The sequence below is a fragment of the Odocoileus virginianus genome, unplaced genomic scaffold (genome assembly GCF_023699985.2).
Source record: "Odocoileus virginianus isolate 20LAN1187 ecotype Illinois unplaced genomic scaffold, Ovbor_1.2 Unplaced_Scaffold_1, whole genome shotgun sequence".
NCBI lineage: Eukaryota > Metazoa > Chordata > Mammalia > Artiodactyla > Cervidae > Odocoileus > Odocoileus virginianus.
The window spans coordinates 5,007,325-5,025,630 of NW_027224263.1; the positions used below are offsets into that span (position 1 = coordinate 5,007,325).

Here is an 18,306-nt window from a genome sequence, read left to right on the forward strand (position 1 = left end):
CCCTCAAATGCTGACCCACATCACAACTACTCTGCAACACTGTTCCTCAAATGGAAATGTCAAGTTACACCAAATAACAAGAGAGAAGTACTAGTACTAGAAGGGCTGGTTAAAGCCCTAATGAGGAGTGTTCACCTATGGAAAAGTCAAACACTTGTGGCATAGGTTTAGAGATGATGGTCCATAAGTAGAAGCGGATAAAGTGTACTTTCTTGGATATAACTGCATTTATAATGAATAGCTGATAGGGTTATTATAAGGGAAACTGCTGCAACTTTGACATGGAAACATTTACTGAGAAATGGGAGCAAATAATAAACAAAATGTACACCTATAGGTATACAATATAGTGATTCCCAATTTTTAAAACTTATGCTCCATTTAGGGTATCCTAGGTAGTGCCATGGTAAAAAATCTGCCTTCCAGTGTAGGAGACCTGGGTTTGATCCCTGGGTCAGGAAGATCCTCTGGAGTAGGAAATGGCAACCTGCTCCAGTATTCTTGCCTGGAAAATTCCATGGACAAAGGAGCCTGGCAGGCTACAGTCCATGGGGTTGCAAAGAGTTGAGACATGACTGAGTGACTGAACACATACACACATACACACACTCCATCTTATAATTATTATAAAATACTGGCTATATTCCTCGTGTTCTACAATATATGCTTGTAGCTTATCTTATTCCTAATAGTTTGTACATATTACTCCTCTGCCCCTATCTTGCCCCTCCCTTCCCCTGTCTCCCCACTGGTAACCATTCTATATTTATGAGTCTACTTCTGTTTTTTTTTTTAATATCCACAAGCTTGTTGTATTTTTTTAGAAACTATTTTGAAAATTAGAAGAACTAGGGAGCTAATGAAATATAACAGTATGAGAAAGAGAAAGTTTCACAGTAGACTGCTATGTGGAAAGATTGATAGAGTAAATAAGGATCCAGGAGACTTAGAGGGGTGATAAAAGACAAAAAGAGGAGAAATAAAAGTTATATTACAAGCAATTACTGGGGATAATTACAAACCATATCAGACAGCAGATTGAGGGGCTATTCTGTTGCAATAACTGGACAAACTGAGCCTTACTTACCCGGAGTAGGTGACTCTATACACTGTATGCAACATGGTAAATAACAGATGCAGTGCAATGGCATTCTGCCACATTAACCTAAACAGAACAGTGGGAAAGCAAGAAGTAGCCATTTATCCCCACCATTCCAATAAGAGCAGTTTTATAAGGAAAAATTAGTGATTAGAGTTAAATAAAGAAATCTATATATGTAGCAACCAAGAAGAAGAATAAGAGAGGAACTGAATAGAAGCTAAAAGATAGAATCTATGCTTTAATAAAAGACTTAGAAACAGTCAGGGAAGAGATACACTCTCCACTAGAAATTTCGACTTTAGAAAATTGGGCTATAATTTTGTGTCACAGTAAATCTTAAGGCATGAATACTTGCACAAGATCAGGAAACATATCCAAGGAGAGACCATCAATCTGCTATGAATTATATTTGGTGAGCAATTTAACTATAAATGGAAAGACCTGGTGCTCCTCAAGTATGATCGATACTGAAGGGTAGCTATTCTTCCAAGTAGAACTTTGGAATATGAACTTTATGATGATTCCACAGCAGATTAGTGTAAGTCTGTTAAAATTGTTAGTTGTAATGAAAGAACACAATCAAGCATACTTACTCAGGCAAGTCATCAAAATACATCAAGTGAAATCTATGAGACTACTCCAGACATTGAAACAAGATAAACCTTGAACCAGCCTATAAAACAATAGTCAAACATGGTCCTTAAGTGTCAAACAAGAAGTTGCTACAACCTTGTAATATGTGGAACTGTCTAGCCTCCTGGCTACATGGGTCACCTGTAAAGATTATACCACAATGGCACCTCAAGATTAGATTAAAATATACTGCAATGTTTGCTTTGGTTGTGTGATTATATGTGTTAAGATGTGGGCTTCCCTGGTGGCTCAAGACGGTAAAGAATCCGCATGCAATACGAAAGACCTGAGTTGAATCCCTGTGTTCGGAAGATCCCTTGGATGAGGCAACGGCTACCCACTCCAGTATTCTAGTTTGGAGAATTCCATGAACAGAGGAACCTGGCAGGCTCCATGGGGTCACAAAGAATTGGACACAACTAAGAGACTCACTTTTTTTTCAACCCTGCTCCAAGCAATGGATTGTTGTATTAAGTATGTTTGCTCTTATGGGGCAGAATTAGAATTAAAGTTAATAGTGATAAGAAGTGAGTAAGAAGTAAGAACACACTTAAGAATAAGAACTAGTAGGGAAGATATTTTCGGGAGAGAGAATAAGTAACAAGTTGTCAACAGTTATGCAGCTCTTTGGGCTTCCCAGGTGGTGCTAGTAGTAAAGAACCTGCCTGCAATGCAGGAGACACAAGAGATACGGGTTCAATCCCTGGGTTGGGAAGATCCCCTGGAGAAGGAAATGGCAACCTGCTCCAGTATTTTTGCCTGGAGAATCCCATGGACAGAGGAGCCTGGTGCGGTACAGTTCATAGTGTTGCAGGGTTGGACACGACTGAAGCAGCTTAGCATGCATGCAGCAGTTTATGGTGGCTTTGTCAGATAGTCCTCAACAAATCTCTGAAATATAGTCCATTCTTGTTTGTGAAATGATAGTTGTAATAACTTTTTTGCCTACCTTCAATGATAATAAGGAACACATAAAATGATACATTTTTCAAAGTTTTGGTTGATATATCTGACAATGGGAAAGGACTTTTTAGGAAGAGTTACAAAATGTCTATATGAAAATACCTAAAAGTCTATGTGATATGTAAAGATTATCCAATAGTTTTACATTCAAATTTTCAAAGAGATTAGAGCTTTCTCATTTCACTGCTGCTGCTGCTAAGTCGCTTCAGTCGTGTCCGACTCTGCAACACTATGGACTGTAGCCCACCAGGCTCCTCTGTCCCTGGGATTCTCCAGGCAAGAACACTGGAGTGGGTTGCCATTTCATTCTCCAATGCATGAAAGTGAAAAGTGAAAGTGAAGTCGCTCAGTCGTGCCTGACTCTTAGCGACCCCTGTGGACTGCAGCCTACCAGGCTCCTCCATCCATGGGATTTTCCAGGCAAGAGTACTGGAGTGGGGTGCCATTGCCTTCTCTGTCTCATTTCACTGGACGTCAGTAAATATACTGTTATAGTTGGAATAAGTTTTTGTTTCAGTTTTTTGAGCTTTTTCTTCACCAAATTAAATTCTTCTTGGGAGTCTACTCAGTGCTGCTAGGAATAGTAATGAGGGAAAAAACAACAATGAAAAAGCAGCCTTTCAAGAAATAGTGAATTATATTCCATTTAAGGCTAAGATTTTGTTCCCAAGGGAGTTATGTAACTCTGCGCATTATTAACCCACTACTGTCCCAACTAGATTCATTTTTTACATCAAAGCTGACTATTCTTGTATGGACAATCTTTATACACTAGAGATATTTAGCCATTTTCTCTAGGGTATACTTCTTATTTTCTCAAGGCTCCTATCCCTCCAGGTGCCCTGGAGGAGGGCATGGCAACCCACTCCAGTATTCTTGCCTGGAGAATCCCCATGGACAGAGGAGCCTGGCGGGCTACAGTCCATGGGGTCACAAAGAGTCGGACACGACTGAGTGACTAAGCACAGCACAGCACATTCCTCCAGATCACATTTAAAACTTGTTTTTCTCCTAACAATAACCCTTAGCTCACAAACCAACCAACCAACCAACCAACAAAATTGTCCAAAAAGAAAAAATAACCTCTAGTTCCTGACATTACTTGGGAGTTATTTGTATTGACAGATATACAACTGTTGGTCTCAAGGGTCAAATCTCTTCAGGGTAATAGTTTTTGAAGGTGATCTCCATTTATACCCCTGAAGAATGAAACTGCATTTTAGCAAGGTAAGGAAAACCACTGAACTCTCTACCGCTTGTCACAGTTCCATCTTAATGACCCTAGTAAAATGCTGAAAGCATCTCCAGAAGTATTGTTTAGTTTAACACAAGTATTCATATAAAGTAGACCAGGCAGTCACAGGAAACACAACTTCAGTGTTTCAGATTCCTTTAATCAAAGATGCCATTGACAAAATGTGTTGTTTAAAACACATGAATACACATGTCTCTAGATAAATTCTGGTAATACTAATCATTTTTAAATAGTTTTATTCTTAGTTAAACTTGGGGAAACTGGCCTTTCTTGAAACCATTATCTTCTCAATTTTTACCGTTGGCAACTCCTAACTTCCGGTTTTGGAAAATCAGTTGTGTTACACCTTATTTTATAGAGAAAAAATAATTTTTTTTAAATAAAGCTTTTTTGGCTCCAGGTTTAAGAGACATAGAAACATATTTTCTGTTTGAAACTTTTGATGTGAGCAGGCTTATCTTTGGGTACTTTTTCCTGGTACATGAGTCTCTGATACGACTCCCTTATCATACCTCTACGTGTTGAGAAAATTTCCATTAATACTGGGAATTTCTGCCCTCTTGGAACCACAGCATGCTTTGAAAGAAGACTGAACAAGGTGTCAGCAGGCATGACACTACAAAGTGGAGAAGTGGTAGATCTGCTTTTTCCTACGCTTGAATATAGAGACTGAGAAGTAACCTACCTGTTCTTAGACTCCCCATGGTCCAACTGGAGTCAAGCATGGAATCAAGTATGAAAAAGAAGACAAAATTTCTCTTTTAGCTCAGTTGTCCCATTCCCATTTAGAGGTTGTCTCTCCTTTGAATAATTCTGGTCCTGGGAGATAATTCTTGTCTAGCCTTCTTCAGAGCCTCAAGGTCATCTCAAAAAACTGGTCTTTATTTTTATTTTTATTTTTTTTGAAAAAACTGGTCTTTAAAAAAATGTCAATTTGTTTGGGGACTTGCAACATGCAACTCTCAAATTGAATGTGTTCCATCAGACCCTGGAGGGTGACTCACTTAAGATATGAATATATTTTTCTTCTTGATGAGTAAGCATATATAAACTGTATGCCTCCAAGGAATTTGAGGAATTTTATACAACCTAAAAAAGCTGAATTTTCATTTGCTATAGATATAATAGAAGGGTAAAGTTTACATTCGTTTATGTCCATCGCATTCTGCATAAGGAGAATTTGTATGATGAAAATTGGTGATCAAGTGTAGTGTATAATGTGATAAATTATCAAGACCATGACCTTTTTTATGCTTGCGGCCTTAAGCACTGTATGTTTCACTGTTGTAATGACTAGATTATGGATATTTATTGAACCAATTTATCAGTCTTCTTCCTTAGATCAAGAGCTTTTAAGAATGTAGTGCTCACTGACACCTGAATTATTAGAACCTCAGTAGCTCACCAGGTCTGTGTTCCTTATGAAACACACTAAACTTGAAATTATAAAAACACCCCAAAAATAAAGCCATTGCTGATTTGTTCAAGGTGAGAGTATACAGTCTTAAAATAGACATTGGATTTGAATAGAAAACAATTAGAGACTATACTCACTTGAGGCTCAATGGAACTGCAGATTAAGAAAAAAAAACTTTATTTCACAGATTGGGAAGGATTATGGAGTTGTTTAGTGGAAATCACAACTCAGAAGAGGTTTCTAGATTTTGATGAGTATAAATCATGTTTTACATTCTGGAAGCAGTGTCTTTAGAGTGCAAACCTTAAAATATATCTGAATTCTCAAGCTTACCCTGCTTTTGTAACTTAGTTTGAAAAGAAACTAAAGTAAAACTTATCTATGACCATTGTTAAGATAACTTACCTTTGAAAATGTGGAGCCAAGTATATAAATTCTAAATTCTGAAGTCTCTGGCCATGGGACTAAATTTTGGGCTATATTTGAGTTTATATGACTCTATGAGGGTATATTTTTCATGATATCATTGACATTGAAGTTGAGAGTCACTCACTATCCTTGCTTTATTTGCCACAAGCCTGGAATTGGGGTTTGACGTGTTCTGACTGATATAGTTCAGTCTATCAAATTCCAAAGTTCTCACTGATTTGATTCACAATGATGAGCGAGTATCACCAGACCTAAAATTGTTTATCTTTGCAAAAATACAGTGCTTTTTGGATTACCTTTGTATTACTGCTGAATATCCATAATTTTAATAGCTAAAAGATGCTACTTTGCCAGTGTTATGAATGAAAACTAATGTGGTCTGCAAAATATGAAACTCTGTATGGGCTCACTATCGAAAGAAAAAGTAGACACCCCTAAACTTGTCCATCTTCAAAAACTGACTTGTAATGGTCATGATTGCACAACAACCTGAATGTACTTAATGTCACTGAACTGTAAAGTTAAAAACTTGTTAAAGTGGTAAATTTTGTTATGGATATTTTACCACAGTAAACAAATGATACTTTCTACTTTAATGTACATAGCAAATAGACCCTGCGAACAATTCTGGGTTCTCTGATGCTTAACTGAGAGAGTGAAAAGAAATGTAACCTTTTGTCATATTCAGGTTGGTATAAAGATAGTTGAGAAATATATCATATGAATGTATAGAAACATGGAGGTATTCTGTAGTAATTTAATAGTAATAAGCGAAATTATGAAATAAGGGATATAGGGGACAAAGTTTTAGAAAAGAAAAAGGACTAAAACATGAGGGAAAAAATGATGAGAAGGTTAATAAGGACTGGAGGACAGTGAATGTAGAACCCAAGGGTGATTCCATGGGCATATGCTAAGAAGATCCCCAGAAGAGTGAGGAACTCATCACAATGGTTTCCAAATAGAGCAGTAACTAAAATTGGCAATGAAGATAATTATATGAGCAGAATGGATCAAGTGATAAAATAGTTGGGAGATGATCTACCAATACAAAATTGATAAAATGTTGTAATGAAACTGAAAATGCTTTGTCAATTTTCAGGCATATGAGGGCCTAAAATTATGAAGTTTATCTGTTATCTAGTGAGGTAAGGAGTGCAAACTTTAGGTATATTCTGCAATATCCGTTTTTAATACTTCTATTCCCACTATCCCTTTTGCTATCTGGAAGCAATTCATACTCCAAAAGTACTTGTGGTTTTTCTTCTTAAAGTATTATAGCAATTTATGTAAAGTGAAAACTACACTGAAACCGTAATGTACATCATTAATGGAAAAACATATATAAAAGTGAAGAAAAGCCAATTAGACCTTACAGCAGACAACTGCTATTTCATATCAATAGTAGGGCAATGAGAGGGAGGGGTAAGGGAGAGGATGGCCATTGCTATATCTATTACCTACAATTTTAGTACATAGAATCAGATCATATACCATGGGTACACAGTGTGTAACAATGAAAATTAATAATAATATTTATTGAATGCCTAATATATACTGAATTTTGTACTATGCATGAGTACATTACCTGTTTTATTTTACTTAAACTTTATATTTCTCCAGGGAGGTAAGTAATCTATTATCCTGTTTTTCGGAAGAGAAAAGTGAGGTTGAGTCACTTCAGGCTTAACGAAATAACTTAAAGCAAGTAGTTGCAAAAACAGGATAAGGAGACTCAGGGTGGGTCTATCCCATTTACTATCCCCCCCAGTGCAGCTGTCAATCTCCATGTTGCTCTTTTGTCATATCTTATTCCCTTCAAGATCACCCTGGTACTCTGCCTCATTTCAGAGGGAGAGTATCTTTTTTTCTTGTCTGAGAGAAAGGGACCAAGTGAGCACACATGTAATTTGCCTCAAAGCCCAGACACATGAAGGGATGGCTCTACTGACTGCCCTTCAGATAAGCACTTCTTGGTTCAACCCAGTTGAATATGACTCCAGGAACCATTGGAAGAGAGAGAGAACTGGACATTAAAGTAGATTTATTTTCACAATAGCCCTGTGAAATGGAGGAACAATCGTCACCTCCATTTTACTAGAAAACTAATGTCCTGAAATTTGAAAGACTTTCTTCAGGTCATAGAGCTGAAGGCCACTCCATCCTCAGCTGCTCTGGTTACAAAGTCCCTGCTCTTTCTACCATGCTTCCTCCTTAAAGAGCTAAATGAAGCCTGCTAGAAGTCTTCCCCAAATTGTTTGATAAGATGGCAAAGATCCGCACTGGCTTGACTGTGAATGTGGCCAAGCTGGAAAGCAAAGCATCTCCTGATGTGATCTGCTTGACCTGACCTGCCTCAAAGAGGTCAACCCTAACAGTTTGGATGTCACACCATCACAGATGGCACTCAGCCTTTTGTAGAACCACACATTCTGAGTGTGACTTCATCTTTCAAATGTGGATCTCAGTTTTCTTGCCAAAGGGCTGCCAAGGACTTAGTTCTGTTAACAACTAGCAGCATGCAGACAGTGAGCCCTCTGTGATGACTGTTGCCCTGGTCCCAGTATATAGGGTAGGGTCCTTTTTGTGTGTTCTCAGAAGTTCTTCCTCAGAGCCCTTATGTTAGTTTGTAATTATATATTCACTAACATGATCATTTACATACTGTCTACTGCTAGCTTGTAAGTTCTATGAAGGTAGGGTTGTGCTTGTTTTCTGTATCCTGAACCCCTAAAATAGTGCTGAATAACTATTTGTTGAATGAATGAGTGCTTTCCCATCATAGAATCAGATTTTCCCCTAATTATCTGGTCATAAAGAAAATACTCAGAGATTGTATGTGCCTTGGATAAATATGGACCTCACTGTTTTTGAAGCCTGTCTAACCATTTGTTTGGTGGAGAGCAAAGCGATAGGACAATGCTTATTCTTTCTCTGCCACTCTGAACTCTGGAGAACTTAAGCTTCTCCAAAAGCAGAGAAGAGCTCAGCTTACCTCTTTCTGGTGGTATTTGATGGCCACCTTCAGTTTGGCTAGGTCATGGTACTTTTGAGGGTCAAGCTCTTCACTGTGGTCATCTCGATGGTTGAGGATGATCTCCAGTTCCCGGGAGCTCCGAGCCTGGTCCAGCAGGTCTTTGGCAAAGAGCTTGCACTGCTGGGAGAGCTCCTCGTACTCAGCCTTGAACTCATTCTCCACCTTGCTAAGCTCCTTGAGCTCCCAGCCCAGGCGGAAGGCAGTTAGGATGGGGTCCTCGCTTGATAAGGCGATGAGTGAGGGACTTGCCAGGGCTTTATAGATGTTCAGTCGGGAGCGGGAGTGGCGCAGGCTGTCTACCTCTGAACTGGACACACACTCCACACAGTTGCAGCGAATCTGGTGGGGCCGGGGAATAGTGACCCGTTTTTGGACAAGCAGTTTGATGATTTCATAGTTGTTGGTGTGGGCAGCCAGCATGATGGGAGTAATGTCTGGTGTGAACTCAGAGAATTGAGTGTCCATCATAAGAGTGGGGACCTAGGTACATGAAAATGAAAAAAAAAACCACATAAACATGTAAGATTAAAGCTTGGAGCATAGAGCCCATCAAATGTTAATGATTCAGGAACTGGGGTCATCAGTTTTTCGGACAGTTCTTCTTATAATAGCTAGTTGTGAAATCCTTACCTGGTGGCTCAGATGGTAAAGAATCTGCCTGTAATGCAGGAGACCTGGGTTCGACCCCTGGGCTGGGAAGATCCCCTGGAGAAGGGAATGGCAACCCACTCCAGTATTCTTGTCTATGAATTCCACAGACAGATGAGCCTGGCAGGCTACAGTCCATAGGGTCGCAAAGAGTTGGACACAACTGAGTGACTAACACACACACACATGCCAGGCATACTTTGCGTATATTTACTAATTTAATCCCCACAACAACCTTATGAGGTAAATATTCTCCCCAAATGAAAAGTTTGAGGCACACAGAGTTTAAAGAACATACCTAAGGTTATTCAGCTTTACATGTAGAGCCAGGATTCAACCTCAGACAATATGATCCTAGAGCTTGGCTCTTAAAATATGCCAGTTCTGTCTGAGGCACAATGAGAGATGGTACAGAGAAGTGGGGTTTCTCAGGTGGCACTAGTGGTAAAGAACCCACCTGCCAATGCAGGAGATGTAAGAGACGTGGGTTCAATCCCTGGGTTGGGAAGATCCCCTGGAGGAGGGCATGGCAACCCACTCCAGTATTCTTGCCTGGAGAATCTCATGGACAGAGGAGCCTGGTGGTTTATGGTGTCCATGGAGTCACAAAGAGTTGGACATGACTGATGTGATTTAGCATACACATGCATGCGCAGAGAAGTGAAGGACATTTTTCTTGGAACTTGGTTAGGTAGATCAGACTTACATAAATTGGTAAGGAAGAGTATGTGTTCATTCCAAATGAGCAGTAGAGACTGCAGAAATATTTGTTTGAAAGGTTAATGACAACCAGTGATCTTAAAGACTATGCCACTAAATCAAGCCCTGGGGGCTGAAGAGAAGACATCCCAAATTGTGTCCCTGACTTTGTGTCCCTGGTCTTTGAGTGGATCAAAGACCAAGGCCAGACAGTGTTCCTCCAGCTTCCTGTAGATCCCAGCAGAATAGAGAGAATCTGTTATTATCAGGAAGAATTACTTACTCTGTAAATGAGGGCGTCTAGGCTCGAGGGATGGGATGAAAGTGAAAGCCGCACAGTCGTGTCTGATTCTTTGCTACCCCATGGACTGTAGCCCTCCAGGCTGCCTCTGTCCATGGACTTTTTCAGGCAAGAGTACTGGAATGGGTCGCCATTCCCATTTCCTTCTCCAGGGGATCTTCCCAACCCAGGGATTGAACCTGGGCCTCCTGCATTGCAGGCAGATTCTTTACCATCTGAGGGATGAGTTACCAAGAGCAAAAAGACATCTGATAAAATTGGTATGTCCATGATGTGATGCTTGGTGTAAATAGCAGCTATAGGTGAAAGGCATGGGGTTCTTTGGGTATTCATGATCATATACTTCTGGGTGAGTGTACAGATCCCAATCAGTGAATTAAAAAAAATCTTTCAACTTGAAAATGTGCCTTTTGGGATATGCTACACCCAACAGAAGAGTCTCAGTGTGGTAGAATCTGGATCTAGATCATGAGGAGGACTGGAATAGTCTGAGAACATTTCATGGAGGGGTGGAGGGTCTGAGGATGCAAAGCATGGATAAAATACCAGGAGATTATAAAATACTGATCTGAATACATTTTTTTTTAAAAAAGCAAAGCTCCAAATACTCAGTTTAACTGCGGAGAACAAAAGAATGTGGATAATGGAGATTCTCACAGAATAGACAGATACTATTTTAATTGCTAGTTTCTTTTGACTCTTAAAAAAATAATTTTGGAAACCCATGGTTGCTGGCAAACTGACAAAAAGATGAGTTGTAAGTTTCATCATCTTTGCCTCCTTCCCACCTTGGATGAGGCTTTCCCAAACAGGGCAGCGGCCAGAAACCTGGGAGTGGGAGAAAGGTGGTGGAGAAGTTTGCCAGGAATCTGTTTCCTTCATGGGGTGGTTGCATCAGCCTTTGAATAGTCAAGAATTGGCTGCACATTGGTCATCAATTGCTTGGATAGAGCAGCAAGTAAACATTGTTAAACATTTAGAGGGAGCAGCTACCAACAAGACAGCAGGAAGTGAGCAACTGGCTCATAAAGTAAATTGGACACAGGAAAGAATAATCTCAGAAATTAACATAAGCCTGCAGGCTAAGGAAGAAGTAGGTCTGAGTGGGCCTAGTAATGAACGTAAACACAAACAACCGCATAAAGCCTAGAATTGGGCGAGATGACAAGTGAGCCATGTATCATAGACTGCCGGGGAAGAAAGGAACTCAGACCCAGAATCTGTCCCTCCTTGGTGCACAGGGGAATTTCTTAATCTCTTTCATCATCTCAAGGCTGGAGGTTGGGGGTGGAGGGAAGATGGCTGGCAGCACAGGATTCCCTGGGTTAGACTGGAGGTACGAGTCTATTCCTTCTCACAATATTCTTCCTATCCACTCCCTCTACCCACTTCCTTGCTCTTTCTTTTCTTAATCTTGTTCCTTCTTCTCCTTTATGTCAATGCTGACAGACCTGTCCAAGACACACAATGGTACTTGTGAATAATGCTTAGCCCCATTTGTGTCATGGAGCTGAAAGGTTGCTGTCTATGCCTAGAGTATGATGTGCTTTCCAGAGCCATCTGAATCCATTGTCTTTGACTGGGCACTCAACAAAGAGCCTCTGATTATCCATTTGTCTCTCTGGGTACAAAACACCAGAGAGTAAGTTTTTTCAAAAGAAATTGGTCTGCAGTGGCCAACCATGTCCTCCTACCAAGAATGCCTTTTCTCCTCCAGTCAGCCTTATCATTCACAGATTGCCATACCCATATCCTTGGGGGATCCCCTGTGTGGATCCCCACTTCTCTGCTAGTGAAGGGCCATTGTAAGCCCTAACTTCTTCCATAGATCTCCCCCTTAACTTGATCCCATCCCTCATTGACCACCCAGATGTTGTGGACACTAGGTTACATCCAAGATACCACTCTTCTGAGGTGGGCTTATATTTGTCTTTATTTCATATATGTGTTTCTTGCTTCCTCAATAAGGTTGTGAGGTCTCCAAAGGCAGAGCTATCTTAGTCTGCTCTTGTTTTTCCCATAGCATCTAGAACAGTACTAGACATACAGCAGGCACTCAGCTAAAAGGAAACTCAGAATCCTATTCTCAAATTAAGAAGCCGACTTTTGTTTATAAGCCTGGCTCCCACAATTGGAATCAAAGTGAGCTAGTGTCCTTGGGTCTTTTCTTTCTATGTTCAGCTAAGAAGGAAGATATTTCAAGACTCTAAGGAAGGTTAGTAGATAGGCTCTATATGGATGAGTCCATGACTTTCTATATGAATACCCTGAGGTTACAAACACCTAGGACAATCCCCACTTGTCATTTTCACAATGCTATTACTTTAAGATGGAGCCTCTGATCCAAAGACTACAGATTTCTACTCCTCTTCCCCCCTCTGCGTCTTCTCATTCTGCTACTCGTCCCTCTCTAGACTGTGCAGGGACCATGGATTATCACCAGGACAACCACGTAGAGAGAGTCTATAATTAGGATCAGAGGTTTCTGATAATAATCAGGACTTTGTAATATGGTCTGCAACAAGGGCCAAAGAGATAACAGGTAACAGAATTAAGAGCTAAGTGAGGGTGCAGGTGCATAATTTGTGTGAGTGAATGGTAGAAATGGGTGAGCTGTGGTGCACGTGCCCTCTCAAAGGGGGCATCTGCTGCTCCGTTCCTTGCTCCCATATGCATGAATGAAGGGCTGGTGTAATTTTTCAAGAGAAGTCAGAAATGTGGATTTGGAGGTAGCTTTTCCTATAGTGTTCAATGTTAGCTCAAAAAAGTTAAAGATAGTGTTCAGGCCAAACAAAATACATGTATGAGGCAATTTAGGCCAGAGTGAGCCAGTGTATGACCTTTAAGCTAGCAGAGAAGTTATGAGACTAAGGAGGGATGGGAGAGAAAAAGGCCTCATATGCTATGAGAAGGAACTTAATGTGATCTGTTGACAATAGGGAGCCATTGAAGAGTTTTAATCAGGAAAGTAGCATGGTTGAACAAGTGTTTTACAAAGATCAGTTTGGCTAAAGTGTGGGAAATTGGCAGAGGTGTCTGTGCTGATAAATGTTTAACAAGTAGCTTTCTACTTTAAAAAATCTTGATTTATAGTGTTTGCCAATTTTTGTGGTGTAAATACTCCCACTGTGGCCAATTTCAAGCCACCAATATGACATCCTGGAAAATAGAGTTGGGAAGAGATGCACACAACCAATTCTTACCAGCTGGTATAAGCCAGCTCCAGCAAATCATTGGATAAGTTTCAGAAAGATAGGACTAGTTAAAAGATATCCACAGACCAGGTGAAAAGATGGCAAGATTTTAAACTAGACCGTGATTCCAGAGATAGAAGAGATTTTAAGACATTCATTGGATGTGTCAGGCAATACTGCAGGGAGCAGAAATCAAGGATGTCCGGTTCAGCATTGCGTGCCTGATTGAATGGTGGTGTCACCATTGGAGATAGTGAATACAGGAAGAAAAACAGGTTTAAGGTTTAAAGAAAGTTCAGTTTTAGACATGTTCAGTATGAAATACCTATTGGGAGAGTTGCAGGGAATTGTATAACTGTAGCATGAATGTTGAAGGAAAAAGGTCAGGGCTGAAAATGTAGATGTGACAGTTTTCAGCCTATAATAGTAGTTGAAACCAAGAGTGTGGGGGTTGACCTCTGCCCACCTTGGCTCATTTACACCTGAGCCCATTGGTCTTCCCCAAGTTTCAGCCCTGCCCCAGTTTCCAGAGCAACCAAGGCCTAAGATCGGAAGCTTCCAAGTAACCAACCTCAGCCGCCTCCATTCCAACTGCCAATCTTTAAGGCTCTGCACTAGGGTACTTTCCCTTTCTGGATAGTTTCTGATTTCCAGTTTCTTCTCTACCTGTTCATAAAACAAGATTTCTCCCTAGATCCCTAGTCTTGAGTTTCTGTTTATATAACTGACCTAATAGCTCAGGTCTACTATATTTTCTGGATTATCTGTGTTGTTTTTGACTTATTTTACAACTCTGTAAATTGTAATGAAAATAATTTTTGCCTGGCAAAATGCAATTGACCTGTACATCTATATGCAAATTTCTTTGCATCTGTTTATAAATTTCTTTCAGCATTCCCAATGGCTTATATCCGGGGTGACTTTTCTCAGTAAAAAAACCAGATAGTAAATATGTTAGGGTCTGTGGACCTTACAACTCTGCCAACCAAAGGCAATATGCAAATTAATGGGTGTAGCTGTACTCCATAAAATTAACTCACTAAAACAGGTGACAGGTTGGATTTATCTTGCAGGGCATAGTTTGCAGACTCCTGAATTCCTGGTTTCCTCACTAATTAATGAATTAAATAAAATCTTAGACATGTGTCCACTTGTGTTACCTTTAAATTTGTATGAGGATCATGATTTAACTTTTTGTATTTTTAAATTATCCTTTAACAGTCATTTTGTGTTCAGATTGAGGTCAGGTGGAAAATTGAATTTTATTCTTATCAAGTTTTGCCTTTGCTATGAACTCCAAAATTATACTGAATGATCTTGAGCTTCCCATTAAAAATCATGTATTTTTTAACAAGGTGAAGAAGGGCAGGGGTGGGGGGAGAAAGAAGAAGGACATTAACACACCAAGAAATTAGATTTGGTTCATATTATCTACAACTGTACTTCTAATGAAACCTGGTACATGAACTGACTGGATTGAATTTTTAAATTTGTAATGATGTGGGCTTAGGGCATGGCCACTAAAGCAGTTACATTGCCTGCATCTCCCTGGGGCTTTACCTTCACGCCCTAATGAGTTTGCTCCTGGATTTGCCCTAGGTCTTCCAGTTGAGAAGCTGATGTTATAGTCTAGGACCCTTCTGGATTAATGAGCATGAGACAGAGTCACTCGGCTCAGAGCTCATCACACAAAACACTTGCAGTGTGCAGTGCACACTGAGAAAAAGCCAGCTTCTTTATATTTTCAGCTAAATTCCATTGCCAGAGGACACAACAGAGAAACAGCTGATGCTCTACTTTACCCACTCCCAGGACTGGCTAGGACTTTTGCAAGGTTATTGTTCTCAAGGGACCCAAATGATACATTCATTTCCATTAACCTCATCACTGGACACAATCTGCTAATTGGAATTTCTGATTCCTATTGTTACCAGCTTTAAGCGGGAGCCCTTGCTGGAGTTTATCACAGGCTTCTGAAATTAAACCCCCCATTTGTAATTAATGGGCAGACCCTTATCAGGAGCCACCTCATTCATACCTACAGTGCTGTCTGGTCATAGGCTGAACCTCTTAAATTGGCACTTCCTCACACTGCTGGCCTGATAGCATCATGTTGGAAATGAATCTCCCATCTTGTGCCAGGATTTAGTGAAACTGCAATACTTCTCTTCCACCTGCTAGGTCTCCTCCTCACCCTAACATGCCAGTTAAAAATCAATGTTCAGTCTTTTTCGGTCCAAGGGACTGTTGAAAATGAATTTCGTTTCCTTGTATTACTCAGAAATGAAGAACACTAGCATTTAATCACGTCACATTACCAGCTGCCCACTCTGCTGTACCTACAAGGTCAGTTAGCTAAGTAGTGGTGATGCATGAGCTACTTTGGAGCAGCCATTGGCATCAGATGAGAAACAATTTGTTTCCCAGACTGTGGTAAAAACAGAACCATTATAATTGGAATTTTCTGGATCATCTCAGCTGATTTCAAGGCCAAAGTGTATCATCTCAGCTGATTTCAAGGCCAAAGTGTATATAGATTGGAAGGCTAAAATGGACAAAACTTATTTGGGGACAATGTCACAGAATCCACCTAATGTTTTTTAAAAAGTCAATATTTATATGTAAAAATAAATAATATATATAAAAATGGCCAGCATTAGCCTGATGATTCTAAATGGCTAAATTTAGATAAATTCTAATGGCTATTAGTTACTGAGCACTTTTCATATGCTAGGCATCATGCTGGAGTATCTCATTTAGTCCTCACCATGGCTCTATGCTGTGGGCTTCCCAGGTGGCGCTAGTGGTAAAGAACCCATCTGCCAATGCAGGAGACATGAGATGCAGGTTCGATCCCTGGGTCAGGAAGATCCCCTGGAGGAGGGCATGGCAACCCTTCTCCAGTATTCTTGCCTGGAAAATCCTGTGGACAGAAGAGCCTGGTGGGCTGCAATCTATGGGGTTTCACAGAGTTGGACTGGACTGAGCAACAACATGCATGCATGGCTCTATGCTATAGGCATAATAATTATCCTCATTTTACACCTGAGGAAATAGCCTTGGTGAAGCTAAGTACCTTGTCCAAGGTCACATATCTAGGAAGTAGGGTGACCAGAACTTGAACACAGGCAGTTTGGCTCCAAAGCCTGTACTGTTAACTATTATACTACTTGACCTCCAACCAGCAAAATACCATTTATTACATCAATAAACAAATCTACAATCCCAACACTGCATATTCAGACACATAAAATTGCAGGTTTTATTGGATATTAATTAACCTCATCAACTAATGTTCTACCTTGTTTACGTGCTAAGTCACTTCAGTTGTGTCCAACTCTTTGTGACCCTGTGGACTATAGCCCGCCAGGCTCCTCTGTCCATGGGATTCTCCAGGACAAGAATACTGGAGTGGGTTTGCCATGCCCTCCTCCAGGGGATCTTCCTGACCCAGGGATTGAACTGGAGTCTCTTATGTCTCCTGCATTGGCAGTCAGGTTCTTTACCACTAGCACCACCTGGGAAGCCCAATTTTCTACCTTAAACCCAGATAAACATCATATAGTACTGCTCAAGGTTTGTTGTTGTTCAGTCGCTAAGTTGTGTCCTACTCTTTGTGACCCCATGAACTGCAGCACACCAGAGTTCCCTGTCCTTCACTATCTCCTGGAGTTTGCTCAAACTCATGTCCATTGAGTCGGTGATGCTATCTAACCATCTTATCCTCTGTCACCCTCTTCTCCTCCTGCCCTCAATCTTTCCCAGCATCAGGATCTTTTCCAGTGAGTCAGCTCTTTGCATCAGGTGGCCAAAGTATTGGAGCTTCAGCTTCAGCATTTATACAGTGAAGATATGTAAGAAATTGTGAAAATGATGTAATGGTTTGAAAATCAAGTAAACCAGAGGATATGGAATATTATTTTTTAAATTGGGGTGTAGTTGCTTTACAATGTTGTGTTAGTTTCTGCTCTACAGCAAAGTGAATCAGCTATACTTAAACATGAAGATATGGGTTATTATGGAGGTGGGAAAATGTCAGAATTAAAGTTCTGGTCCTTGTGTCTGTAGGGCTACAGAGAGGAATGGAGCCCCAATGTGCCAGTTTGAGTGTAGTTAGCTTTGCAGGTAGCCCCCTGGTGGAACTTGAAATATAAAACACTTTAAGAAAGCTATTGTTCTTGCTTCTTTTTTTTTAATATAGGTCATCATGTAATTTTTAAATTAAATTTCTCTTATAGATGGCTTTACTGAAAAGAGGATGCTGCCAAGCTGGTTTGCAGTTTTCCATGTCATTGTTCATCACATGACTAGGGGGAGTTCAATAAAGATTTATGGAAAGGGCTAAGAACACATATGCAGAAACCACATTGATCCAACCGGGGCACAGGACCATGTGAGGGCTAGGGTGACCAGACTGACATCAAATCTATTGTGGGATTCAATAAAAATGAAGTCTTATTATTGTATACTTTTTCTAGTGGGTAACAATCTTGCTAGGAGCACATTTTCCAGCAACACAAAATCAGAAGGAGCAAAAAGAGGATCTTTCATGTAAAAAGAGGAGTTGAGAACCTCTGTTTTAAGTAGTTCATAGCCATAGTCCAATGAAAGTTCATATTTTTCAATTG

The 18,306-nt window shown here is 40.2% G+C and overlaps 1 protein-coding gene across 1 annotated transcript in view; it reads right to left on the bottom strand.

The window, feature by feature from the left end:
* The window catches only part of TRPC5 (transient receptor potential cation channel subfamily C member 5), a 309,416-nt gene that overhangs the window by 117,348 nt on the left and 173,762 nt on the right, over window positions 1-18,306 (bottom strand). The window contains exon 3 of the mRNA XM_020881534.2: window positions 8,795-9,316. Within this exon, the coding sequence (XP_020737193.1) occupies window positions 8,795-9,316 (522 nt within the window). The remainder of the gene's footprint in view (window positions 1-8,794; window positions 9,317-18,306) is intronic.